Genomic DNA, 27252 nt, shown 5'->3' on the forward strand with positions numbered 1-27252 from the left:
ATGCGGGTACAGAACAACATTTACTACCTGTCAGACTAATTTAATAGACTACACTTCATAATACTGTTAGTGTCAGTGCCATCCTATGGCACGCCAGGAACTACATACATTACAGGTATGTAGGTTAGTATACCACAGTTCAGGGTGGAATGATACCAACGATGCACAATACCATGCTGGCTTGGATATTTTCCTTTCACATTCTACTTTCCAGTACATTTTCAAGTGTCGGGATTCAATCCAAAACCGCACTATAGCGAGCTTGACTAATAATTGAGCTGACAAATCATTCTAATTGAGCTGACATTACCTTGCAATCTCCACGAATGAGGTAACATTGCCTTTAAAAGCTGTATTGTCTACAAGCGCGATCCGATTGGATCCTGGTCAAGGCTGGTGCAGTACTGGCTTGGCTCAGCTTTTGGCTCCCCTCAGTAGAGTGAAAAAGGGATGAGTGAGGTAGCTAAATCCAAGTCTATCATGACATATGACATGCAAGTTTTGGGCAAATCAGTAGCATGTAAGATTGTTTTCGTAAAGCAATCTTTATATGCACTGTTTACATTCAAGATAGTTTTCATTGTTGCAACAAAACTTGTTTAATGGATCCTATTGATAGTTTAATATTTATGTAATTCACAAGTGATGCATCTGTTTAATGTAGCCCTGAAACACAAGATTTTTAATGTGATTAAAAGTACCTTTTGGGGCCATTTGTAGCGAAGTACAATATAATGTTTTGCATTGTATACGTCCTCACACTAATAAACAAAACTAGTGAAGATGAATCCTCTCTGGGTTCTCTTGAGCCTCTGGTAAAATAATCCTCTGTTCCTCTCCATACCTGAAAGGAAAGGAACAGTAGTTTAACCATTTGGACTCCGTGTCAGCGATATGCTCTGATACTTGTCTCGACTAGAGTGTCCGTCCTGGGTAGTGGACAGTAGAGTGTGTCTGAACTGAGTATCTGGTCCGTGGACTAGCAAGTGTCTGACCTGAGTAGCTGCTCTCTGGATGGAGTGTCTGAGGGAGAGTTTGTTGATGTCTTCGGAATAGACTCCGATCACCGTGGCGACAGGGACACCACTGTCTTTATCACGTACAGGTCTTTATTGTAAAGACCTGTCAAAGAAACAACAGAATGGACACCAAGGGTGCGTTCAATTCATTGACTCGGGGCATACAGTTCTTCAACAGTCAGGTGTATTTGCTCCCGTTTGGTAGGTGTGGCCTGATTTAATATAGGTGTGACCATTTGTTAGTTGGATTTATCTGTTAATTGAATGATGAGAATATTCTGTCCTGAAACATGGAGTTGATTAGAATGTATACAATCATAATCAATATGTGTAGTCCTAGTCAGAATTATGTAAAACAATACAGCTAATGTTTATCTTTATGGTATTTTAAACACAGACTGTCTGAGCTCGGTGCCGGCCTGACTAGAGATTTGGGAGAGAACGGGGAGTACGTCTCGAGGACAAGGTCTCCCTAATCTCTATCGGCTGGTTAGTGTGAATGTGTGTGCGTAGCAGGACATTGTGTGCTGATGTTAGCGTGAATGTGTGTGCATATGGTGGGGTGAATGTGTGTGCGTGAGAAGTCAGTATAAAATGAATTGTTTTGTATTCTTGACTTTAGAACGTTCCCGTGAATAAACCTTTGACTATTTTAGCTGGGCCTCTGTTTTCATTTCTATCAGTATCCTACAAATCCTGATATAGCAGACTGAGTAGTTGAATTGAATTGGTTCATGAACATGAGAACATAATTCTCGTAACACCATTTGAAACCACAACTCATGCAGCACTCCGTAGGGACATAATCGCACTCTGGGTGACCATAATCAACATTCTTCAACTGGTTGTTCAGTTTCTTTTGTTTAATCTAATTTAGTGTTCCCCAATCCTGGTCCTGGGAACCCAAGGGGGTACACATTTTTGTTTTTGTACTAGTGTAACCGGTGTGAAATGGCTAGCTAGTTAGCGGTGCGCACTAGTAGCGTTTTCATCGGTTACGTCACTCTCTCCGAGACCTTAAAGTAGTTGTTTCCCTTGCTCTGCAAGTGCCGTGGATTTTGTGGAGCGATAGGTATTGATGCTTCATGGGAGGCAGTTGTGTTGCAAGGGAACGAGGCAAGACTGTTACATTGATGCTGTTGACCCGGATCACTCAGTTGGGCTCTGCCCAGCTGCTGGGGTTGCTGCGGATGAGGTCAAATGTGTCACTGGTGTGATATGGCTAGTTGCGGAGGTGATTAGTTGAATCAAGTGTGATAGTGCTAGTGTAGCTGAGGATCTGTGAAATTCACTCCTCAGAATGAAGTGTTGCCCCTTGCACCATTAAAGTCTGCAATTTAACCACAGTCATTGTATAATTTTAAATCCGAAGTGCTGGAGTACAGAGCCAGAACAACAACAAGTTCACTGTCCCAGTGCTTTGGGAGCTCACTGTAGGTAAACTTTGAGCACCTCTTATCTCCTGAAGTTTTGGCATTCTGGTCCAGAAAGTAAGTTTGACCACTTCTAACATGGGCCAACCTATGCAACGTTTAATTCAAATCAAAATGGTTTTAACTGGTACTTTCTGTCCTCCACTGCCAAGATTTCGATATAGTACTCACTACCAACGTTGATTTAATTATTTTTTAAATCAGTTGTGTGTACAGTCGTGGCCAAACGCTTTGAGAATGACACAGATATTACTTTTCAGAAAGTCTGCTCCCTCAGTTTGTATGATGGCAATTTGCATATACTCCAGAATGATCAGATGAATTGCAATTAATTGCCAAGTCCCTTTTTGCCATGCAAATGAACTGAATCCCCCAAAAAACATTTCCACTGCATTTCAGCCCTGCCACAAAAGGACCAGCTGACATGTCAGTAATTCTCTTGTTTAACACAGGTGTGAGTGTTGACGAGGACAAGGCTGGAGATTACTCTGCCATGCTTATTGAGTTCGAATAACAGACTGGAAGCTTCAAAAGGAGGGTGGTGCTTGGAGTCATTGTTCTTCCTCTGTCAATCATGGTTACCTGCAAGGAAACACATGCCGTCATCATTGCTTTGCACAATAGGATATTGCTGCCAGTAAGATTGCACCTAAATCAACCATTTATCGGATTATCAAGAACTTCAAGGAGAGCGGTTCAATTGTTGTGAAGAAGGCTTCAGGGTGTCCAGGAAGCGCCAGGACCGTCTCCTAAAGTTGATTCAGCTCCGGGATCGGGGCACCACCAGTAAAGAGCTTGCTCAGGAATGGCAGCAGGCAGGTGTGAGTGCATCTGCACGCACAGTGAGGCAAAGACTTTTGGAGGATGGCCTGGTGTCAAGAAGAGCAGCAAAGAAGCCACTAATCTCCAGGAAAAACATCAGGGACAGACTGATATTCTGCAACAGGTACAGGGATTGGACTGCTGAGGACTGGGGTAAAGTCATTGTCTGTGACGAATCCCCTTTCTGATTGTTTGGGGCATCCGGAAAAAATCTTGTCCGGAGAAGACAAGGTGAGCGCTACCATCAGTCCCGTGTCATGCCAACAGTAAAGCATCCTGAGAACATTCATGTGTGGGGTTGCTTCTCAGCCAAGGAAATGGGTTTACTCGCAATTTTGCCTAAGAACACAGCCATGAATAAAGAATGGTACCAACATCCTCCGAGAGCAACTTCTCCCAAACATCCAGGAACAGTTTGGTGACGAACAATGCCTTTTCCAGCATGATGGAGCACCTTGCCATAAGGCAAAAGTGATAACTAATTGGATCGGGGAACAAAACATCAATATTTTGGGTCCATGGACAGGAAACTCCCCAGACCTTAATCCCATTGAGAACTTGTGGTCAATCCTCAAGAGGCGGGTCGACAAACAAAACCCCACAAATTCTGACAAACTCCAAGCATTGATTATGCAAGAATTGGCTGCCATCAATGTGGCCCAGAAGTTAATTGACAGCATGCCAGGGTGGATTGCAGAGGTCTTGAAAAATAAGGGTCAAATCAGCAAATATTGACTCTTTGCATCAACTTCATGTAATTGTCAATAAAAGCCTTTGACACTTGTGAAATGCTTGTAATTATACTTCAGTATTCCATAGTAACATCTGACAAGAGTATCTAAAGACACTAAAGCAGAAAACTTTGTGGAAATTGATATTTGTGTCATTCTCAAAACTTTTGGCCACGACTGTACTGTTAACGTTAACGGGGCATGTTGAATCCCAACGAATCAATCCTGGATGCCTGCGTTGCAAAGTAGAAAAAGAGCAGAGACGGACATGGCTAGCGGAGGAGCTGAAGAACTGGAAAAGCCTCCCGCTTCATTTAAGTCTCATGTATGGGAGCATTTTGGCTTCCCTTTCAAATATGATGTCTGAACAAGGGTGGTGGACAACACCATTACGGTGTGTAGGCATTGTGCCACAAGAAAGCCGTATAATCATGGAAATACATCGAGCATGGCCACACATTTAAATCATCATCACCCTGGTGTGTCAGTGACGGGAGCCAACTCAGCCAAGAGACGACAACTTCTCACCGCGGCATTTAAGCAGCCCTTTGCTGCAGAATCAGACCGGGCTGAAGCCATCACCAAATCTATTGGGATGTTTAACGCTGCAGACATGAGGCCATACTCTGTTGTGGAAAACAAAGGGTTTAAAAATATGGTGGCCACGCTAAAAAATCCCCTGGCGCACCCACTTCAGTATGAAGATCGTGCCAGATCTTTATGAACAGGAAAAGATCTAAATTGTCGCCGAATTATCCAAGGCATCCTCTGTTGCCCTCACCACAGACGGGTGGGCCTCCAGGGCAACGGAAACCACAAAGGAGTGGGAAATGCGAAGTCCGGTGCTACAGACACGTCCCGTGCTACAGGCACACATCTGGGGCAGGTACTGCTAGGAGCAGTAGCAGAGTGGAAGCTAGAGAGACCCAACCACCACAGATAATGCCAAGAACCAAGTAAATGCAGTGATATAAGCTGGACTGGGGCCAGAGAAAGCTTGCTTTGCACATGTGATCAATTTAGCATCCCAAAGGGGAATCTCAGTGAACCAGATGGACCGCCTCCTTGGGAGGATTAGGAAGATGGTTTCCTTTGTCCACCGAAGCACAACAGCCGTTCATGTGCTTAAGACCAAGCAGGAAATGTTACAGCTACCGACCCACAAGCTCATACACGATGTCACAACAAGATGGAACTCCACTTATGACATGTTGGAGCGCCATCTTGAGCAGCAGGCAGCTGTATACTCTGCACTGACAGACAAGAACCTGGAAAAACATAAAGACATCGTCACCTTGTCTGATGATGACGCGAAAGTGGCAGAGGTCCTCCAGGTGCTCAAACCCCTCAAACAACCCTATTGAGCACTGAAACTGCACCGTCTGTGTCCTGTGATCCTACCTCTGAAAACAAGGATTCTACAATCCATGGCCCCAAGTGAGGAAAACTGCACCATCACCAGGTACCCCCCTGATGTACAGGACTACCTTCATAGGGCTACTTGTTTCATATCTGCAGCGTCGCACTATGCCCTCACTCCACGCAACGCCCGTCCTCCTCTGCTCTTTCTCATCGATCTGTCCATTTGTGAAGTTGTTCAGGTATTATTCTGTGCACACAGCTTAAAATATTGTGGGAGGCAATTGCAGTGGCCCATATTTCTGGATAAAAATACACAAAATAAGGACTGTCATATCAACTATCATCCCACATATCACTGACTGGCCCAATTATCTGCACTTGTTCACTTCCCTTCACTGATTTGAAAGGAAGTGATTGGTATAGGAAATATGGTCGAAAGTCCCTGGATCTGTCCCAACAATATCTCCTTTCTCCGGAAGTGTGCACTCGTTCACTACTTCCCATCAATCTAAAAGCATTGGATTGTTGATGCATGGGTTAGTGGGAGCTCCCATTATATTTTTTTAACAGTAATTTCCTTTCCGTGAAGGGAAGTGAACAAGTGCACTCTTGGGGAGATAATTGGGACATAGCCCCTCTAGCCCATGCCTCCACCAAGACAATGATTTTAGATTTGAGGGAAGTAGTGAACAAATGTACACTTCAGGAAAAACAATATATTATTGGGACAAACAATGTCTTACCTGTTGGTCTTTGGTACCTTGGTCCTTGATGAGGAAGTCTAGTACTCTGGGAAATTTCCCCATGGACAATCTGTGGTTGGGTGGCAGCTCACACACACATTGCTGTGATGAACTATTGGAAGGCCTCTTGTATCATGGCTAGTCTATGAATAAATGTATATGCATTATCAATCATTATCTTTAATGAATGCATTAGGGCAAGGTTTCCTATCTCTGGTCCTGGCTAGCTACTGGATGTGCAGGCCTTTTTTTGATCCAAGTTATCATGGTGTTACAAAAAAACATTGCAATCAGAGTGCAGTATACAGTTGAAGTCGGATGTTTACATACACTTAGGTTGGAGTCATTAAAACTAGTTTTTAAACCACTCCACAAATTTCTTGTTAACAAACTATAGTTTTGACAAGTTGGTTAGGACATCTACTTTGTGCATGATACAAGTCATTTTTTGCCACAAATGTTTACAGATCATTTAACTTATAATTCCAGTGAGTCAGAAGTTTACATACACTAAGTTGACTGTGCCTTTAAACAACTTGGAAAATTCCAGAAAATTATGTCATGGCTTTAGAAGATTCTGATAGGCTAATTGACATATTTGAGTCAATTGGAGGTGTACCTGTGGAGGTATTTCAAGGCCTACCTTCAAACTCAGTGCCTCCTTGATTGACATCATGGGAAAATCAAAAGAAATCAACCAAGACCTCATAAAAAAATTGTTCATCCTTGGGAGCAATTTCCAAATGCCTGAAGGTACCACTGTACAAACAATAGTTTGCAAGTATAAACACCATGTGACCACGCAGCTGTCAGACTGCCCAGGAAGGAGACGCGTTCTGTCTCCTAGAGATTAACGTACTTTGATGCGAAAAGTGAAAATCAGTCCCAGAACAACAGCAAGGGACCTTGTGAAGATGCTAGGGGAAACGGGTACAAATGTATCTATATCCACAGTAAAATGAGTCCTATATCGACATAACCTGAAAGGCCGCTCAGCAAGGAAGAAGCTCCTGCTCCACAACCGCCATAAAAAAAGCCAGACTACGGTTTTCAACTGCACATGGGGACAAAGATGGTACTTTTTGGAAAAATGTCTCTGGTCTGATGAAACAAAAATAGAACTGTTTGGCCATAATGAACATCATTATGTTTGCAGGAAAAATGGGGAGGCTTGTGAGCCGAAGAACACCATCCTAACCGTGAAGCACCGGGGTGGCAGCATCATGTTGTGGGGGTGCTTCGCTGGTGCACTTCACAAAATAGATGGCATCATGAGACTTCACAAAATAGATGGCATCATGAGGAAGGAACATTATTTGATTATATTGAAGCAACATCTCAAGACATCAGTCAGGAAGTTAAAGCTTGGTCCCAAATGGGTCTTCCAAATGGACAATGACCCCAAGCAGACTTCCAAAGTTGTGGCAAAATGGCTTAAGGACAACAAAGTCGAGGTATTGGAGGTATTGGAGTCGCCCCTACAAACCTGACTCAGTTACACCAGCTCTGTCAGGATAATGGGCCAAAATTCACCCAACTTATTGTGGGAAGATTGTGGAAGGCTACGCGAATCGTTCGACCCAAGTTAAACAATTTAAAGGCAAATACTACCAAATACCAATTGAGTGTATGTAAACTTATGACCCACTGGGAATGTGATGAAAGAAATAAAAGCTGAAGTAAATCATTCTCTGTACTATTATTCTGACATTTCACATTCTTAAAATAAAGTGGTGATCCTAACTGACCTAAAACAGGGAATTTTTATGAGGAATAAATGTCAGGGATTGTGAAAAACTGAGTTTAAATGTATTTGGTTAAGGTGTATGTAAATTCCGACCAATGCCATGTCATGATTAGATACACACATCCCTTTTATAAGTTCTCTAAACAATAAAAGCAAATGTACCAACATAGAAGAAACACGATGATTACATATAATGTGGCCTTATTATGCCTACTCTGATGTGTCCTCTCCAATTGAGTGAAACAAATCAAATTGTATTTGTCACATGCACTGAATACAACTGGTATAGACGTTCCCATCAAAGGAAGGCCAAAATGATAATCGAGGACAACAACCACTGCCTCTTCACCTCGCTACCATTCAGAAGGTAAGGTCAGTACCGATGCATCAAAGCTGGGACTGAGAGATTGAGAAACAGCTTCTACATCAAGGCCATCAGACTGTTAAACAGTCATCACTAACACAGAGAGGCTGCAGCCTACATACAGACTCAAATCATTGGCCATTTTAATAAATGGATCACTTGTCACTTTAAATAATGCCACTTAAATAATGTTTATATATCTTACATTACTCATCTTATATGTATATACTGTACCATCTTTTGCATCTTGCCTATGCCGCTCGGTCATCGCTCATCCATATATTTATATGTACAGTCGTGGCCAAAGGTTTTGAGAATGACACAAATATTAATTTTCACAAAGTTTGCTGCTTCACTGTCTTTAGATACTCTTGTCAGATGTTACTATGTAATACTGAAGTATAATTACAAGCATTTCATAAGTGTCAAAGGCTTTTATTGACAATTACATGAAGTTGATGCAAAGAGTCAATATTTGCTGATTTGACCCTTATTTTTCAATCCGCCCTGGCATGCTGTCAATTAACTTCTGGGCCACATCCTGACTGATGGCAGCCAATTCTTGCATAATCGATGCTTGGAGTTTGTCAGAATTTGTGGGGTTTTGTTTGTCGACCCGCCTCTTGAGGATTGACCACAAGTTCTCAATGGGATTAAGGTCTGGGGAGTTTCCTGTCCATGGACCCAAAATATCGATGTTTTGTTCCCCGATCCAATTAGTTATCACTTTTGCCTTATGGCAAGGTGCTCCATCATGCTGGAAAAGGCATTGTTCGTCACCAAACTGTTCCTGGATGGTTGGGAGAAGTTGCTCTCGGAGGATGTTGGTACCATTCTTTATTCATGGCTGTGTTCTTAGGCAAAATTGCGAGTGAACCCATTTCCTTGGCTGAGAAGCAACCCCACACATGAATGTTCTCAGGATGCTTTACTGTTGGCATGACACAGGACTGATGGTAGCGCTCACCTTGTCTTCTCCGGACAAGCTTTTTTGCGGATGCCCCAAACAATCGGAAAGGGGATTCGTCACAGACAATGACTTTACCCCAGTCCTCAGCAGTCCATCCCTGTACCTGTTGCAGAATATCAGTCTGTCCCTGATGTTTTTCCTGGAGAGAAGTGGCTTCTTTGCTGCTCTTCTTGACACCAGGCCATCCTCCAAAAGTCTTCGCCTCACTGTGCGTGCAGATGCACTCACACCTACCTGCTGCCATTCCTGAGCAAGCTTTGTACTGGTGGTGCCCCAATCCCGGAGCTGAATCAACTTCAGGAGACGGTCCTGGCGCTTCCTGGACTTTCTTGGGCACCCTGAAGCCTTCTTCACAACAATTGAACCGCTCTCCTTGAAGTTCTTGATAATCCGATAAATGGTTGATTTAGGTGCAATCTTACTGGGACTTTGCAATTAATTGCAATTCATTGGTTCACTCTTCATAACATTCTGGAGTATATGCAAAATGCCATCATACAAACTGAGGCAGCAGACTTGGTGAAAATTCATATTTGTGTCATTCTCAAAACTTTTGGCCACAACTGTACATATTCTTATTCTATCCCTTTAGATTTGTGTGTATTAGGAAGTTGTGGAATTGTTAGATTACTTGTAAGATATTACTGCAACGTCGGAACTAGAAGCACAAGCATTCTGCTACACTCGCAGTAACATCTGCTAAACATTTGTATGTGACTAATAGGATTTGATTTGAATTGCTTGCTTAAGAGCCCTTCCCAACAATGCAGAGTTAAAAAATGTAATTGTTACTTGAGGAATAAAATAAAATCCACAAGAATTGATCTATTTACCGGGAATACCAGTACTAGAATAATGTGCGGAGGTAAGAGGTATTTTATGTACAGGCCTATAGGGCGGAGGTCAGAGAACTGGCAGTGTGGTGCCAGGACAACAACCTCTCCCTCAACGTGAGCAAGACAAAGGAGCTGATCATGGACTACAGGAAACGTTGGGCCGAACAGGCCCCCATTAACATCGACGTGGCTGTAGTGGAGCGGGTCGAGAGTTTCAATTTCCTTGGTGTCCACATCACCAACGAACTATCATGGTCCAAACATACCAAGACGGTCGTGAAGAGGGCACGACAAAACATTTTCCCCCTCAGGAGACTGTGACGATTTGGCATGGGCCCCCATATCCTCAAAAGTTTCTATAGTTGCACCATCAAGAGCATCCTGACCGGTTGCATCACCACCTGGTATTGCATCTGCTCGGCATCTAACCGCAAGGCCCTACAGAGGGTAGTGCGAACGGCCCATCACTGGGGCCAAGCTTCCTGCACCCAAGCGGTACCGGAGCACCAAGTCTAGGACCAAAAGGCCCCTCAACAGCTTCTACCCCCAAGCCGTTAGACCTCGGAACAATTCATAAAAATGATTACCTCAACTAGCCTGTACCCCTACACACTGACTCGGTACCGGTGCCCCCTGTAGATAGCCTCGTTATTGTTATTCTTTTTGTGTTACTTTTTATTTTTCCCTACTTAGTAAATATTTTCTTCTTCATGAACTGCACTGTTGGTAAAGGGCTTGTAAAGTAAGCATTTCACGTTAAAATCTACACTTGTTGTATTCGGTGCATGTGGCTTTCCTTCAATTGACGAATTGCCTGGGCCAACGGTTCCATGTATAATAAGAATAGCAAAGGCGAAATTGGATCGCTTGTCTGATGCTTCTGGTGAACAGAGAGTAGATATGGCTAGTTATAACCATGGCTGAGGAATTGGCATATAGTATTTTAAATAATATTAATGAAATTGGAGCCAATTCCCATATGTTCCAAGACAGAGCAAAGATATGACCATTCTAGTCAATAAAAATAAAAAAGATTCCGTATCGAGAGATAATACAGCCCATGAAGATGTTTCTGATTATGCATCGAAGACAGCTCAGTAGCTGTCTGGTGGTTCCCCAATGCCTCCAGCAGCCCAAGAGAGTTGAGACCATATTTGAACCTGTTATGGTTTAGAGACGGTATGTATACTTAAAACAAATAAGTGATAAGGACAATATAGTGATGTGTATTGATTTAGGGGGGTGGACCGATTCAAAATACTTATGTTAGGGGAGGCAATAACTAGTACTTCACATATTAATGACAGAGTTGACTTACTGCTCCAAGGCCTGCATGCTCCCATGGACAAATTGTTGAGCCACCGATTCAACCACACCATCACTGTCCTCCATTGTCTTGACAACAAACCTTTTCAGCCCCAGTAGGCTCAGCCAGTCTACCGATTCCTCCAATTTGTTATTCACCTCTGATAGGTCCTCTGCTTTTTTTATCTAGAATTTTAAAAATGCATGACAGGCAATCAAGAATTTTAAACACAGCAAAAGAAACCATACATGTCAAAAATGATATATTGTTTCCTGTTGCTGTTAGGGAGGATATCAAATGGACATTTTCCAAATGTGCTCTCAGAGTAGTGTGGCTCACCTCCTCCAAACTGAGTGTAGGTGCAGGCTTCCCATACACTGCTGCGAAGTCGCTCAGAGAAGAAGTGGGGCCCAACCCCTCCATGGACCACACTGATCATTTTCCCAATGGTTTTATACAGGCCTTTGTGATGCTAAAAAGACCATTTCAAATGTGTGCCAGCTTTATTATCCATATGATATGTCGCCCTGGAGAAAGTACCTGAAAAAGCCTCTTCACTAATTGTTTTGGCTTAATTTCTGTATTTTACATGAAAATCAGACCTTAATACAGGTAAAAAGAAGGCTTACCATGAACATCAAGGGACAGCCGTTTCGCTCCTTCCGGACCCTCGAAGATGATCTCTGATGTCCCTCATGAGGAGCCTGTAAATCTCCCTGGAGGGACCCCTTGGTCAACTGCCCCCTCCACTTTGGACTCAACGTACACGAATGCAACATCCATCTTAGCCCCTGCATTCAAGTTTTTGCGTTGAAACGCATACAGGCTACTGTTTAGGACGTTGCCCCTGTGGACATTTATCACGTCGACGATGGGGCAGTTGTCCTGGTCCACTCGGCTCTATAGCGAACGTAAAAGGTCACTTACGTCCGTTCTAGAGGGGGGGAGCTCATTCAAAATGTATGACAAATCGAATAAGGATTGATCGTAAGGGAAAATACTCTGACATTGAGGTTTTAAATACTGCAATTTGTTTATAAACAAATGGAGATGAGGGAGGTGAAGGTAAGGGAGAAGGAGAAAGTGAGTTAGAACGTGAGGGGTGAAAATAAGAAAAGAGCTGCTGGATGGTAGGGTCAGCGATCAGGCAAACCCTCATATTTATCAGCCGGTTTCTCCCTGTTTGCCGCCTTTGGACTCCAGCATTATGCTGTCTCCTGAATGATTGAAATCTGACAGGTGCAAACGTTATAAAAAGTTACACTAACGACACTCAGCATAACCGACGCCGCCCATACTCGCACACCCCACGGTAGCTGCTGCTATAGTTAGCCATACCTAGCTAGTTAGTGTAGTTCAGTCCAGTCCTATGACCCTCCATGTTCAAGCGATATTTGAAGAAAAAGTCAATGAAAACATTAAACAACATAACAGCAATGTAAAGGCCTAGTTTACTCGAACAGACATACTGTTAAATAACAAACGATAACATGGCTAGATAGGCTAACAATAGAAAGGGGGGAGCGTTACATTAGCTGTGCCGGTTAATGTTGACTTTTGCCAGGTATTACCAACCAGAATTAATCTTACCTTTAAACCACCTGATCCTCCTGGGGTAGTTGTAAAGGTGGTTGTCCTTGGTTGGCAAAACTTTAAAAGCTGTCTCATGTTTTCAAGGTTCGACACGACTTATTAGTTTGTTGGTGATTATGATTGACAATGTTTTTCACATAGCTGGCTTCACATGCACCTTATTTGTTATTGGCCAATATTTGCATATTGTTATTTGACGTGTATCTTTTTTTGACACATAAAGACCCAAACTGCGTTCCATACACTTAACGAGCATGGCTACTACAGCATTCTGCAGTGATATGCCATCCCATCTGATTTGCACTTAGTGGGACTATTGTTTGTTTTTCAACAGGACAATGACCCAACACACCTCCAGGCTGTGTAAGGGCTATTTGACCAAGAAGGAGAGTGATGGAGTGCTGCATCAGATGACCTGGCCTCCACAATCACCTGACCTCAACCCAATTGAGATGGTTTGGGATGAGTTGGACCGCAGAGTGAAGGAAAAGCAGCCAAAAGGTGCTCAGCATATGTGGGAACTCCTTTAAGACTTTTGGGAAAGCATTCCAGGTGAAATTGGTTGAGAGAAAGCCAAGAGTGTGCAAAGCTGTCATCAAGGCAAAGGGTGGCTACATTGAAGAATCTCAAATATAAAATATATTTTGGATTTTTTTAGCACTTTTTTGGTTACTACATGATTCCATATGTGTTATTTCATAGTTTTGATGTCTTCACTATTATTCTACAATGTAGGAAATAGTCAAAAATAAAGAAAAACCTTTGAATGAGTATGTGTGTCCAATCTTTTGACTGGTGCTGTAGATTCTATGGACCCTACTGAGTACTCCCAACCCCACTTTTACATCTCCACAAATAAAATACAATTTTATATAAGCCAATATGTAATGCATATACAGTGATTTTCATTGTGGCCAATGGAATGGGTGTAGTAAAAGGCAAGCATAACACTCTGTATTAGCACTTTTTTGGTTACTACATGATTCCATATGTGTTATTTCATAGTTTTGATGTCTTCACTATTATTCTACAATGTAGGAAATAGTCAAAAATAAAGAAAAACCTTTGAATGAGTATGTGTGTCCAATCTTTTGACTGGTGCTGTAGATTCTATGGACCCTACTGAGTACTCCCAACCCCACTTTTACATCTCCACAAATAAAATACAATTTTCTATAAGCCAATATGTAATGCATATACAGTGATTTTCATTGTGGCCAATGGAATGGGTGTAGTAAAAGGCCAGCATAACACTCTGTATTATTATTCAGTGCCCCATGAAATGACACTATATATAGATTCTACAAACTCTAATGAGTACTCTCAACCCCACTTTTACATCCGCACAAACAACCGTTTTTTCTATGTAAGCCTATATGTAATGCATATACAGTGATTTTCATTGTGGCCAATGCAATGGGTGGAGTAAAAGGCTAGCAACACTCCATATGATTCAGTACCCTATGAAATGACACCATATATAGATTCTACAAACTCTAATGAGTACTTCCAACTCCACTTAAAAACATATATTTTCCATAAATTCCTTCTTGCATTTGCTAAGAAGCACAATAAAAATCGACATTAATTCAAATGTATTATCTTTAGAATGATTTATCCACCTTGCAATGTTTTGAAATAGGGGCTTTTACTTTGAAGGTTTCCTCATTATCATAAGAACGTGACGTCATCGTTAGTGCCGCTAGCAGAAATATAGTCATCATCGGATATTTACAAAAAGCGATTGGCAACATCTTGCATGTATGCGGAGACAGCTGTTTGAGACTAGTATTTATACTTAGTTATTACAAAGGGACATATCTAAAATTCTGTTGAGCTGTTTACACGCTCATGCAGTCCATAACTTGTAGTAAGCGGGCATTGCCGCTCGTGTTCAGAAAAACGAATGACATTTTTTCACATCCCATCGATCGTCTTTCAAGGAAGGACACCTAGCTGGCTAGCTTTAGGCTATCCTTTACTCGAAGGCTAATGATAGGCATGCCGCTAATGCACTAGCTACTGAACATGTCAATTACATTTTGTTTTATTCTTTATAATTGTAGCAACTGGTTATGTTATTGTCACTGTTAGTGATGCAAGCTGTGACTTTAAATCTGTATCATGAATAGCATAGACAGTTTATAAACATAGCTAGCTTAATGCTATCTATCTAGGTCTCCCCATTGCATTGAATAATTTTGTCAAAGCTATTAGCCAGCTACCGTTCTACCGAAGAGAAATCGCAGCCAAAATGGATTCATTCTTGGACTATGAAGAATGCATCCAGGACTCACCTGCATTTAGGTTGGTAACCTTCACTAGGGCTTGGAGTTTTTCCTGCTCAGGTGTTAAGGAAAAACTCCTTGCTCCTCTACCTGTCTCTACCTGTCACAACACTGGTCTGGATTTAAACAATATAACACTATGACAATATGGTGCATTTCATAGCTCTGATGGTGACTTTCTGGAGACTGGGGAATAATCTGTTTTTATTGGTTTTGCTCAGGCTTACCCTGGATAAGTGTCAAACTGATGTTGCAGAGCTGCAGAGTCAAGTGGAAAAGGTGCAAAGTTCTTTGTGCTCTGAAAATGTAGCAAGCAGCATGATGATTTTGCTTCTGCAGTGATGTCAATTGTAAGTCATAAATATCGGAGTGTGTATACCTCCTGATGCAGGTGATGAAGCTCTGTGGCAAGATGGTTGAATCAGGGCAAGCATACAACACAGCAAATCAGCATTTCCTCGCCGGACTGGCCGAGTTCTCCACGTATCACAAACGTGACAGCGTCATCATGGTATGTATGAACAGGGAGAGGGTTAAAATGTAGGAAAGAAGGGATTGGGGCAATTATAAGGGACACAAATCATTAGGCTAAAATTGGAATTTGGTTCTGTTTTATTATCACTAAATTGATGTCTGTTGCATTCTACTCTTCTGTCCTCATAGAACTGCATGAGTCAGTTCATTCAAGGACTACAGGAGATGATCAACTTTCATACTGTGAGTTGAGTTCCACTTGAGACGGATGATTGTTGTCCACTTGTTATGTGCTTTAGTCAGCGCAGGTTTTACTCTCCTAGTGGTTCTCTCCTGTCTTTAGGTGCTGTTTGACCAGACGCAAAGAGCTATCAATCAGCAGCTGTCAAACCTTCTCAAACAGTATGTTGCCTTACACACACAGGTGCACTTATAACTTGTTATAAGCATGAGCCTTAATAATGTCTTATAATAAGGCTTAGGTCTCTCGATATTTCAACTTACACAAAATGTCTGGAATCTAGTCAGGATCATTATCATTAGGGTAACCTAGCGGTAAGAGCGTTGGGCCAGTAACTGCTGGTTCGAATACTCGAGCCGACAAGATGAAAAATCTCTCGATGCCCTTGAGCACTTAAACCTCATTTGTTACAGGGGCACCATACTACTATGGCTGACCCTGTAAAACAACACATTTCACTACACCTAACAGGTGTATGTGACAAAAGAAGAAGAGATAATTATAAGACAGTGTACGGGGGTCATACATGCTCATGACAAGTTTTACAATGCATTATAACTGCATCATAATCACTGTCCTTTATGTCTTTGTCATTTAGGTTCATACCCCAGCTAGGAGAGACTAGGAAGGAGTTTGTGCGGATTGGGGAGGATCTGGAGACGGCGGCGGTGAAAAATGCCCAGATATACCGCCACAAAGTCACCGATGCAGAGCGCGCCAGCCATCTTCTGTTGGCCACACGCAAATGTCACCAGCACTTTGCCCTTGATTACTGCTTGCAGGTAAATGCAATAGCCAGATGCATAACCACAGATCAATACATACAATTGGAAAATAAACTGCTAGTTATAGTCGAATATAGTTTGAGGAGGTACTAATTAGGGTTGCAAAATTTCGGAAAGGTGTTAAAAGTCTCCAGCCCCGAATTCTGAAAATGCCTGCGAACTTTGGAGACATTTTCTGGAATTTTGCAACCCTACTTGGAATTAGGGATGTTTACACAGGATAGGAATTGTTAGCGGAGTGAGTAGCACTCAGGTAATTCTTACTTAGATGATTCTTTTCATTCTGCTCATAGTGTAAAGTACACTCAGCTGTGATTTCTTTTTTATTTTACCTTTATTTTAGCAGGTAAGTTTACCCGAGAACACATTCTCATTTACAGCAATGACTTAGGGAATAGTTACAGGGGGGAGGAGAGGGAATGAAGGGAGATGATTAGGTTACGATGATGGTATGAGGGCCAGATTGGAAATTGAACGAATGTGTGATTCCTCAGAGAGCAGATGATGGCTGCTGAAGTAGGGCATTCCCAGCAGAGACTATTTAGCAGAGAACTCAGACGGCAAAGGACTCACTGGCAAAGACATCCTGGAACAGAGGGAGGGGTTTATTTGTTTAAGGTTTGAGTAAGCAGGTGAGAGAACACGTTTAGGTACGTCTAACAGAGCAGGAACAGATACTGTATGTCATCATAAACAGGCCGGCGCATAACCAGACAACCCATGACATGGCTAGACATTAGCAAACATGCATTTTAGGACGGCTATTAATGACAAGGATGAGGCCTGGGATCGTGTTCATTAAGGTGGAATTAAAGTAATCATAAATGCAACAGAAAACAAAATATGAGCGTTTCTTATTGGATAAGTGAAGGAAGTCCCTCCTTGTTTCAGTCCATGTTCTTCTGTTTGGTGCCTAATAAACAGAACCCAGAGTTAACGGAGTTACGGCATTCATTTAGGTTTCTTCGGCGATTGGTGAGGTCATATTAATACGTTCAATGCTTTGAAATTCATTTTGTGAAGTTCAACAGATTTTTAGATTGTGGCTTGCATTGTTTTTGTTAATTTGTCCTTTTATCCATTGCTCTTCTTGCAGCTGAATAACTTCAAGGCCCAGCAGAAGCTGGACATCCTAAATTCTGTGAGTCCCCGTTTCTAAGCTGTAGTGGGTGATCTTAAATGCAAACGTAGTTAAATACCCAGGTGAACTCAGTGTAATGAATGACAATAAATAATTAAAACGTGAATTGTGAAGAACATTGGAGAGTGGGCATGTCAGATGTAGATGTAGAATTGGTTGATCAGTCATTCCTATATTGTTTGTTTCAGGTGTTCTCCTACTTCCATGCCCAGTATACCTTCTTCCACCAAGGCTTTGACTTGCTTAGAGACTTGGAGCCCACTATGAAGTCCATGGCCGCACAGGTGAGACTACAGTGACAGACTAGACGATGTGATTGTTAGTTGAGGGAAAGTCACTTTAACTAGGGACAGGAATTTTTACTGAGCACGCGACCTAACCAGGAAAAACTCTGTAGCTAAAAGTACCTGGCTTGACTGTAAAAAAATATATATAATATTCAGGTTCTCAACAACAACAAAAAAGGACATACTCTCCATTCTGTGTCAGTGGCCACTGATTGCATACAGAAGTCAGACGTGCGCTCTTTAAACTGGAGGGTGAGGAGGGGGATTTTTCCCAAGAGTTAATTAAATTAGCTAGTTTAATGTGAAATGTGTTACATTTAAAATTAAACATTGAAAAGAGACAAAAAATACAATTTAAAAAGTCATAAAAAAATTCTGAGCGAGGAGGACAATTTTCAGAGGAGGTCAAAAGGGCAGGTGCTCTGGCACTGGTTGAGCCCTATCTGGGCTTGTGCCTGCCACTCAGGGAGTATATAGTCCAGAATGCGGCTGCCAATATCATTGTCTACTGGTTCATTGAGATTTCTGATAATATGCCTCTTGACAGCTCGCCCAGCTCTCGACTGAATGTACAGCTAAAAGAAAGGACCTGGAGAATACCCACCTACTGGTCCAGCAGAGAGTGAGTGTTATCATCAGATGCCAGACGCTCACAGTTACTGAAGGATTATCACTTAACTAACACAAATGTGTGTGTTTGTGTCCAGGATGCCTCAGGGGAGCCCATACTAAGTTCCTGTCCTGATGGTGGGGAAACCATACAGGGCTACCTCTTCAAAAGATCTCGGAGAAAGAACAAGACATGGAAGAGGTGAGCGAGAGTAACACAAATTCTTTACTGTGATACCTTACAACTTATGTCACACAATGGCAGTTAATTACTCCCCTGTATTCAACACATCACTAAATCTCAAATCTTGCTGTAGATGCTGGTTTTCCATTAAAGACAACCAATTGGTGTACACAAAGTCACATAAGGTAGGACAGTTTATTTATGTATTTATTTGGTCTTTTGAGCAATCATTTATTATAGTTGTACTGCAGAATTTTATTACAGACATTTTTGTGTCCTTGAATAGTTGTGATTGACAGTTATCTTCCTGTAGGAGGAGCCTGTGTCGCTGTTTGATGACCTCAGGCTGTGTGCGGTGAAGTCTCTGGACAGCATTGACCGCCGCTTCAGTTTTGAGCTGGTTTCTGTTAAAAAGTAGCTAAGCAGTTTTAATTTCTATATTTTTTGTTCTATTTACATTTTTTTCTGAAGTTTTCCACCAAATGTTGTTTAAATGTATCTCCGTGAGGCTTTATCTGTGAGATAATAAAAACTCAAGTCATTGAAGATTTAACAGTGCAATCTTCGCAGCTGATTTCAGATACAGTGGAAATATTTTAGTTATATTTTGCATGTGACGCATTGCATTAAAGCAGAGCTCAAGTCCAAGTTATCCCTCATTGACCTGTCTGTCTTCCTCTGCCCAGATGCTGTGCCCTCCAGGCTGACTCAGAGGAGCTGAAGCAGGCTTGGATCAGTGCCGTTCAAGGGAGCATAGACATGGCCTACCGCGAGAGAGTGGAGTCCCAGCAGCCTCAGGTATTTACAACTCAGACAAGCTTACAGACACATTAACAGATTTCCCATGCTACAATTATTTAACTACAATTGTCGAGCACTTAGATTTTTGTATAAAATAAAAATTGGCCAAAGAAAACAAAAACGAAAAATAATCCTAACGCGATTATTATCCAGTTCTAAAGTCACATTTAACTAAACAAAACAGCATACCGTCAGTGTCCTATTGACTTATTAAGGAATATCTAGGCAAATACATTCTAACTATGCCTCTCTGTGTGCCCAGCCCAAAGAAAGCCCTCTGCCCCTCCAGAGCCCCTCAGACCCCCAGCCAGGACAGCCTCCTCAAAGGCCTGCAGCGTTGGTTGTGGCCCTCCAAAGTCCGGGGAACCACCGCTGCTGCGACTGCAGTGAGGAGGAGCCACGCTGGGCCAGCGTCAACCTGGGTATCACCATGTGCATCGAGTGCTCCGGCATCCACAGGTACTGCCTTGCTAGTGTGTGGTGTTTATAGTCCTGGGGGACCTACAGGGCGTGCAGGCTTTTGTTCCAGTCCAGCACTTTCACACCTCATTTTACAGATCAAGGTCTCACACATACCTTGATTAGTTGAATCAGGTGTGTTAGTGCTAGGCTGTAAGTCCTGTCAGTCCCCCTGGAACTTCCCAAGACCGGTGTTACTGACCACTATGTTTCTGTTGGGTTGTGTTTTTTTAACAGGAGCCTCGGGGTCCATCTCTCCAAAGTGCGATCTCTCACCCTAGACTCCTGGGATCCCGAACAGCTGAAGGTACTGTAGCAGAAATCTCACATACATGTTACAAATTAAAGTTGAGTAGCTCAAGATAAAATATTACAATTATGAGTAGTAGCCCTGAGATTTTCCTGACTGCATGACCAGCTGGCTATACCTAGGGCCAAGAGTTTTACTGGTCAGGAAAAAACGAAGGGCCCCTAAGTATGAGGTTAGTTTCTTAACTCTTCTGCTCTGTTCTACTCTGCAGCTGCTGTGTGGTCTGGGTAATGATGTCATCAATGGGATATATGAGTCCAGGTGTGCAGCAGAGGGCAGAGTAAAGCCTAGTGCTGGCAGCCCTCGGTAAGCATTTCGCAACCGTTTCTTTGGCAACACTGTCAAACCCCTTATATTCCCATTACTTCGCTATTTTGGACTAAAATAAAACCCCTTATATTAGTCTGTTCCGATTGAAAGAGACTTACTCCATCAATTGAAAGGCATTGATTATAAAAGAGCTACACTGAATGAGCTGAACTCTTAGAAAGGTTCCATCTAGAACCTAAAAGGGTTCTTTGGCTGTCCCCATGGGAGAACCCTTTGAAGAACCCTTTTGGGTTCTAGGTAGAACCCTTTCCACAGGGTTCTACATGGAACTATTTTTTTCTAAGAGTGAACACTGGAGTAGGTTTCAAAAGACTTCACATAGGGCTTTACAATGTTCGATTAGAAACAAAACTACTAAAATAACTCCCTGCACAGTCCCCTGCTTTATAACAGTTATTCTCTCTCTCTTTCAGCCCAGAGAAAGAGACATGGATTAAAGAGAAATATGTGGAGAAAAGATTTGTGAAGGATGCCAGCTCGCCTGAAACACGTAGGTCCCTATCGTACTACTCAGCTCTGCAGGGGTTTGATGTTGTTTGTGTGTCTCTGTGTCCTACTCCTAAATTTCCTCTCAGTCCAGTCCTCTTTCAATGACGCTATTATTGTTACTGTAGAGATTGGGAGGGAGAATGCAGGGCGCCAGTTGTACCAGGCTGCTTTCCAAGGGGACCTGGTCACCATGGCATCAGCGTTGGCGCAGGGTGCAGAGGTGAACTGGAGCCACGCTGAGGAGGAGGGACGCACTGCTCTCATTGGCTCAACTTTTGGGGTGAGTAGCGCCATGGACATTACTTAAAGGTACAGTCAGCGATGCACAAAGTAATCAGCAATATCAAGCTGCTAAGGACATTCAATCCCAGGGCTAAACTTCTCTGCTGTTTCGGTTTTGCAGTTATCACATTGACGCTAATTGAAGTGCACCGATGCAGATGTGCAGCTATTCTGTGATACTCTTGAGTGCATCGTGATGCATCATGCTTATCTGCAACATCACGACAATGTAATATTGCTAAGTCTGTTTGACATAGATTGGGTTATATTTATATTTTAGCATGGTAGGCCCCCAAGTTTATCCTGACTAGGTAGTTTGTTTTATGTGTATTTTCTTTAAACTTCAGGGCCATAAACATGGGGTGTGCACTTGTCTTACATTTTCTGTCTGTCTGCAGGGCTCCCTATCGGCCTGTGAGTTCCTACTGCAGAATGGAGCCAATGTAAACTACCGTGACCAGCGCGGCCAAGGTGCCCTTCACACTGCAGCCACCTGGGGCCACACAGGGTGAGGGTCACACCCATAGAGATACATCAGTTACATATACAGTATATGTATGGTGTTGAATAGAGTTCTGTTTAATTCACACCAAAGCTTTTACACAGTCTAGGGTTGGGCAATATTACTATAGTATCGTCTATTGACGATGATTGACAGCTAGGTAGCCTGAATGTCAATACCGTTGGAAATAAATGATCTGTGTGGGTCAGAAAACCACCTGACCCTCCATGGCCAATAACCTATCCTCCTACTAGGCCTATCATAAAAGCTTTAAGACAAGTTAGAATGATATACAGTAGCCTATATCCCAAATATTCAAATAGCCTAAGAAGGTTGACGCTTTAAAAAGGAACACGAATGAAAGTCGGAGTCTATAGGACCTAGGCGTAGGCTATTCTCAATCACAGCTTTATGAGAGCGATAGAACAAACAATATTAAGAGAGGAGGAGGCAAATAGTCCTAACGCGATTATTATCCAGTTCTAAAGACGGTGGACTTTGCTTCTATTCAGCACATGATTTATAACTCACTACTGTGAGACGGCCCATTTGACTGACACTTTGCTCCATCGTGGCATGTGTCACAAAGACACACACAAATCTGTTTCACTTTGGCCAATAGGGGCGATAACATCGTCCAACCATAACACAGTCAGGGAATACAGTATATAGAGCAGGGATGAGCAACACCATAGACTATGGCTGGCTATTTTACAATATCTACACTATGCATGCCCAAAACGTAGCTTCGTTTTAACTGGTATGCTATTGGAACAGTGCCTGTAACTAGGACCCAGAGTTTATGGTCAGGGTAAAGTCCTTGGTCTACATATAGCAGTAGGAGAAGTACTTCCAGGTCAGGCCAGGGGTTATCTTAAGTTTTTGGGGTCATAATCAGAACACACCTCCTACTTGAGAATTCAATAAAAAAGCATGCAAAGAGTTTTACTATGATTTCTGCAGTGCATGATCGGACTAACCAAGTATCTGGCCCCTTTTCTTATTTTTTTTAATAATTTGGTTGCTGACCCCTTGCAGTACCACTTTGAGAACCACTGATGTCTTGGGCTATAGTATATCAGTCTATGATTGGTTAAAATCTGTTTGGTGGGTGCAAATGAATAACGTGTGTATCATGTTTCTCACAGGCAAGTGTGTCTACTTGTAAAAAAGGGAGCCAATCAGTATGCAGTTGACGAGAGGGGGCAGGACCCACTCGCCATTGCCATAGAGACAGCACATGCCGATATAGTAACCCTGTAAGTAAATCCACTCTGAAATGCAGGAAAAGTAGAAGCTTTGTGGTAGTTTGTTAATGGCCTGTATTTTTTGGGGACTGTTTTCCAGACTACGAATGGCTCGCATGAATGAAGAGATGAGAGACTCAGAGGGATTCTTTGGATCTATGGGTAACATTCACTATGTTTATGTTTAATAAAATGCTGATACCTTTTATTTGTTTCTCGCCTGTGAGAAACCTGTATACATACGGGTTGAAAATGGAAGATATGTTAACTGATAAGAGCCTAAATTGGAACGCAGTGGCTGCCCAGTAACATGCTATACATGACATCAGAGCTCAGGGCCTCCACTTCACAGCTCTGTATGGGTTTTGACCTGTCAACTTTTCTGAACTTGAGCGCCACACGTGACAAGAAGTTGCCCCCATCCTTCCCACTAATTGGGCAACTTTTGCAAATGTTTTTTTGTCTGAGTGAGGGGAATGCTGTAAATTAAGAGGTATTTTAAGTGTATTTTTGAAAGATGAGACGTTGAGTATTATAATAAATACCGCTGTGATGTCATACAAGCAAGCCAAACACCTGTGAATCCAAATGTGTACTTCACATTTCCATAAAACTCATGGGCATATACAGTGTCAACGTTTATGATCACTATGTTGATGTACAGTTACAAGATGACATGGCTTCATACCCTAGGTTGTTATAAACAGAATGAGCCAATGTTTGTCTATTGTGAAGAGAATTTGTGGCAGAACATGCAACTAAATGCACGCATGACTCCTTTATGACTCCTTTTTAAGATTGTATTTTATAACTTAGCTAGTCATGTTGGCAATAGAACAAGCTTTCAAAATTATGCCCACCTGACCCAGATTGCCATTTATAATGGGACGTTTTTGGATTGCGTAAACAACAACAGCAATTGTGCTGGGGACAATAAAAGGCCACTCTAAAATGTGCAATTTTGTTTTTTCCCGCAAGTTTTGAGGGAGATACAACTCGCATGCTGACTGAAGGAATGTCAACCAGAGCTGTTGCCAGAGAATGAAATGTTTATTTCTTTACACTAAGCTGCCTCCAACATCGTTTTAAAGAATTTGGCAGTATGTCGAACTGGCCTCACAACCGCAGATCACGTGTAATCATGCCAGCCCAGGACCTCCACATCCGACTTCTTCACTTGTGGGATCGTCTGAGATGGGTGTTGAGGAGTATTTCTGTTTTGCGTGGAAAAACTCATTCTGATTGACTGGGCCTGGCTCCCCAGTGGTTGTTTCAATTGACTGATTTTCTTATATGAACTGTAATTGTTGCATGTTGCGTTTTTATTTTTGTTCAGTATAAAATGCACAGAAAACAGTTCTGCGGTGAACTGTTGTGTCCTCAATTTTGATCTAATAATTTCCCCATAATCTCCAAACTTGTTCCCTTGGAATTGCTACCATGCTTATGCATGTGCTTTTCATATTTCTTCTGTAAGAAACATTTCAATTTAGCCCTATCCGTATAGTCCAATTCCCATGGAGTTGCAAGTCGTATTGATTTCCAGAGTTGAGGTGAACCAATCGACCCAACAATGTTTATCTAAACTTTGTGAGTAGACTTTGTTCTTTCACCTTCTGTGGTATTTGTCTGTAGCTTGGCTGATGCCACCCACGTGGTACACAGCTAGGGAGAGCTGTGTCCCACTGGTCTGGACAGGAATTCATTTGTTGGTGCAAAATTCACTCAGAAATAGAGCACGCTTTGATTGGATATCTCAAACGTTGAGACCTCTCGTTTGGATGTGAAAATCTAACATTTGTAAAGGAAGAGGGCGGGGCTGTGTGAAGCTGTCCATGAGGGTGTTTGAGAGAGAAAGACGAAGAGGAGAACAAACCAGTAAAAGCACAGCCCCCTTCATTATTGACGCATCGTGCTGACAGCATCTAACAGCCTCCCTAGACTCTGAAGTCAGGAGGACTTCGAGTTTTGGTATCAGCCAGACTTCTCTGTCCGTGCTGAATGTGAAAACTCCTACAATGCTATTTTGCTGTGCTGGGTTGGGTTGTATTAATTAGGGCTCACCATAGCAAAACGTTTTGCAATGAAGACTAAAAATGGCTTGTTCTTATTGAACAAGTACAGATAGTTCAGCCTGTTTCACTCTGTTTCATTTCATGCCTACTAAACACAACCCTTAATCGAAACACAAAATGTTGCTGAAATGCTTGTGTGTTTCTTTCCAGGTGACGATGAGACATTTCAAGACATCTTCCGTGACTTCAGTGATATGGCTTCTCACGATCCAGAAAGACTGACCCGTCGACAGTTCAGCAGAAGCGGAGAAGCGGAGGGACAGGACAAGAGGATGGTGAATGACCAGCACAGGGCAGAGAAGGAGGAGGAAGACACATAGGGAGACTCTCAATTGCATACTCCTCGTGTCCTCTCATCTCGCCTCTTTCTAAAAACCCATTGGAGGAAAAGATCAGACGGGTGGGGCCTCTGGCATTCTCATCCAATGGGTTGTGAGGAGAGAGGACGCAAGGATTATGCAATAGAGATTCTCCCATGTAAATAAAGATGAGGGGACCTAGGGTTGGGAATTATAAAGGAAAAGGGTCATTACCACTTTTCAGGTCAAGAATGGGGAACCCAGGGGTGAATTCAATGAGGTGAAACATTCACATCGTTGCAGGTAGAAATGACATGACTCTCAGTTCTACATAACAGACACTCACACCTAATATATACAAAACATTTACAGTATATCTAAACATTCTGTAAAGTTGCACCCTCCTGGTCCTTCAGGGCTGCAGTGTCTGACAGTTGTCATTGTGCCTCAGCAGTTAAATAACAAATCAAATTCTGACTTGAACATAGTAAAAACTTTTTTTTTTTAAACTTGCTTCATTTTTGAGGCACACTTTTGAAGTTATTAGAACATTTTACAAAGAAAAAGGAAACTTAAACTACTAGGCCTACTGCTACAAGGAAGCAAACAGGATCTCAATCCTGTTTAGAACTTATAATATTAAATGTTACAGTCTTGAATACTGGTCAGTAGACCCTTAAACCCTCAAGGAATGAATGCTCCCATTCTTGTGAATGGATGTTTCATAGGATGGATGCATATGAACTGTGTTTGCACAGTCTGCTGTAATGACCAAAAAGGACATAAATAAGGAATATAAAAGGGTTACATATTGAAATACTAAAGTATTATATTTATGTATTGTTATTAGCAACTCCAATATTTCAGATGTTATTAGATGACTTACACTTACTGACTGAACTGCTGCATGCCTATACAGCCTATACATGTTGCTACTTACAGGTAATCTGTGGGAACAGTTGATTCTTGCTGAATGTGGGGTGTATTCACTAGGAGCCAAACAGGACGAAACAGGGAGGGACCTACCCAAATCTGTCCAATAAGAACTCTCGTTTTCGTTGCAGAACATTTTCTATTGTGAAACATTTTTGTTACAGTGTGAACTAATGATTACACCCCAGTTAATCTTTCAATTTGAGTCTGGATCAATCCCATTGAAAGCAATGGCTCCTTATAAAAGATTGTTATGTTTTTGTTTGCAGAGGAAATTAAGTGGACCAAAACTAGAGAACGAGAATGCAGGGATTTAGAATGTATTATAAAGTGGGTAGTTTGGGTCCTGGATTATAATTGGCTGAAACAGCATTTCAGCTGTGTGTATATCAGACAATATGACGCAGAAATACTTGTTTACTGTTCTACTTGTGTTGGTAACCAGTTTATAATGGCAATTAGGCATCTTGGGGGTTTGTGGTATATGGCCAATATTCCACATCCCCTTGGGCCCTATTGCTTAAATATAGGCATATTATATGTGATTTTACTGTGGCACTGTCAGATATAATAAAAATGTGTCAATACTG

At 42.1% G+C, this 27252-nt stretch overlaps 1 protein-coding gene across 3 annotated transcripts; it reads left to right on the plus strand.

Annotated features, from left to right (window-relative positions):
• The first annotated feature begins 14627 nt into the window (after window positions 1–14627).
• Window positions 14628–27252, plus strand: zgc:162872 (BAR_ACAPs and ArfGap_ACAP domain-containing protein). 3 transcript variants are annotated; one of them, XM_029673306.2, is made up of 22 exons: window positions 14628–15233; window positions 15436–15493; window positions 15606–15725; window positions 15878–15931; window positions 16032–16090; window positions 16528–16711; window positions 17811–17855; window positions 18044–18139; window positions 18690–18764; window positions 18850–18953; window positions 19069–19120; window positions 19249–19349; window positions 19622–19733; window positions 19999–20195; window positions 20433–20502; window positions 20717–20811; window positions 21249–21325; window positions 21450–21604; window positions 22005–22114; window positions 23257–23367; window positions 23456–23517; window positions 25581–27252. In XM_029673306.2, the coding sequence occupies exons 1-22, from the start codon at window positions 15181–15183 to the stop codon at window positions 25748–25750; spliced, it is 2160 nt and encodes a 719-aa protein (XP_029529166.1). In that variant the 5' UTR covers window positions 14628–15180; the 3' UTR covers window positions 25751–27252. The 3 variants fall into 3 exon arrangements, with proteins under 3 accessions (XP_029529166.1, XP_064880749.1, XP_029529168.1); XM_065024677.1 differs by lacking the exons at window positions 14628–15233; window positions 15436–15493; window positions 15606–15725; window positions 15878–15931 and having other exon boundaries at window positions 16078–16112; XM_029673308.2 differs by lacking the exons at window positions 14628–15233; window positions 15436–15493; window positions 15606–15725; ... (1 more) ...; window positions 16032–16090; window positions 16528–16711 and adding an exon at window positions 16811–17689.

This window comes from Oncorhynchus nerka, linkage group LG11, assembly GCF_034236695.1.
Source record: "Oncorhynchus nerka isolate Pitt River linkage group LG11, Oner_Uvic_2.0, whole genome shotgun sequence".
Taxonomy (NCBI): Eukaryota; Metazoa; Chordata; class Actinopteri; order Salmoniformes; family Salmonidae; genus Oncorhynchus; species Oncorhynchus nerka.

Excerpts from the sequence above, each read along its gene's own strand:
- zgc:162872 (XM_029673306.2), top strand. The coding sequence starts at position 15,181 with ATGGATTCATTCTTGGACTATGAAGAATGCATCCAGGACTCACCTGCA. Across the intron at positions 22,115-23,256 it reads GCCACCTGGGGCCACACAGG|GCAAGTGTGTCTACTTGTAA; the intron begins GTGAGGGTCACA and ends TGTTTCTCACAG. Across the intron at positions 23,368-23,455 it reads CATGCCGATATAGTAACCCT|ACTACGAATGGCTCGCATGA; the intron begins GTAAGTAAATCC and ends ACTGTTTTCCAG.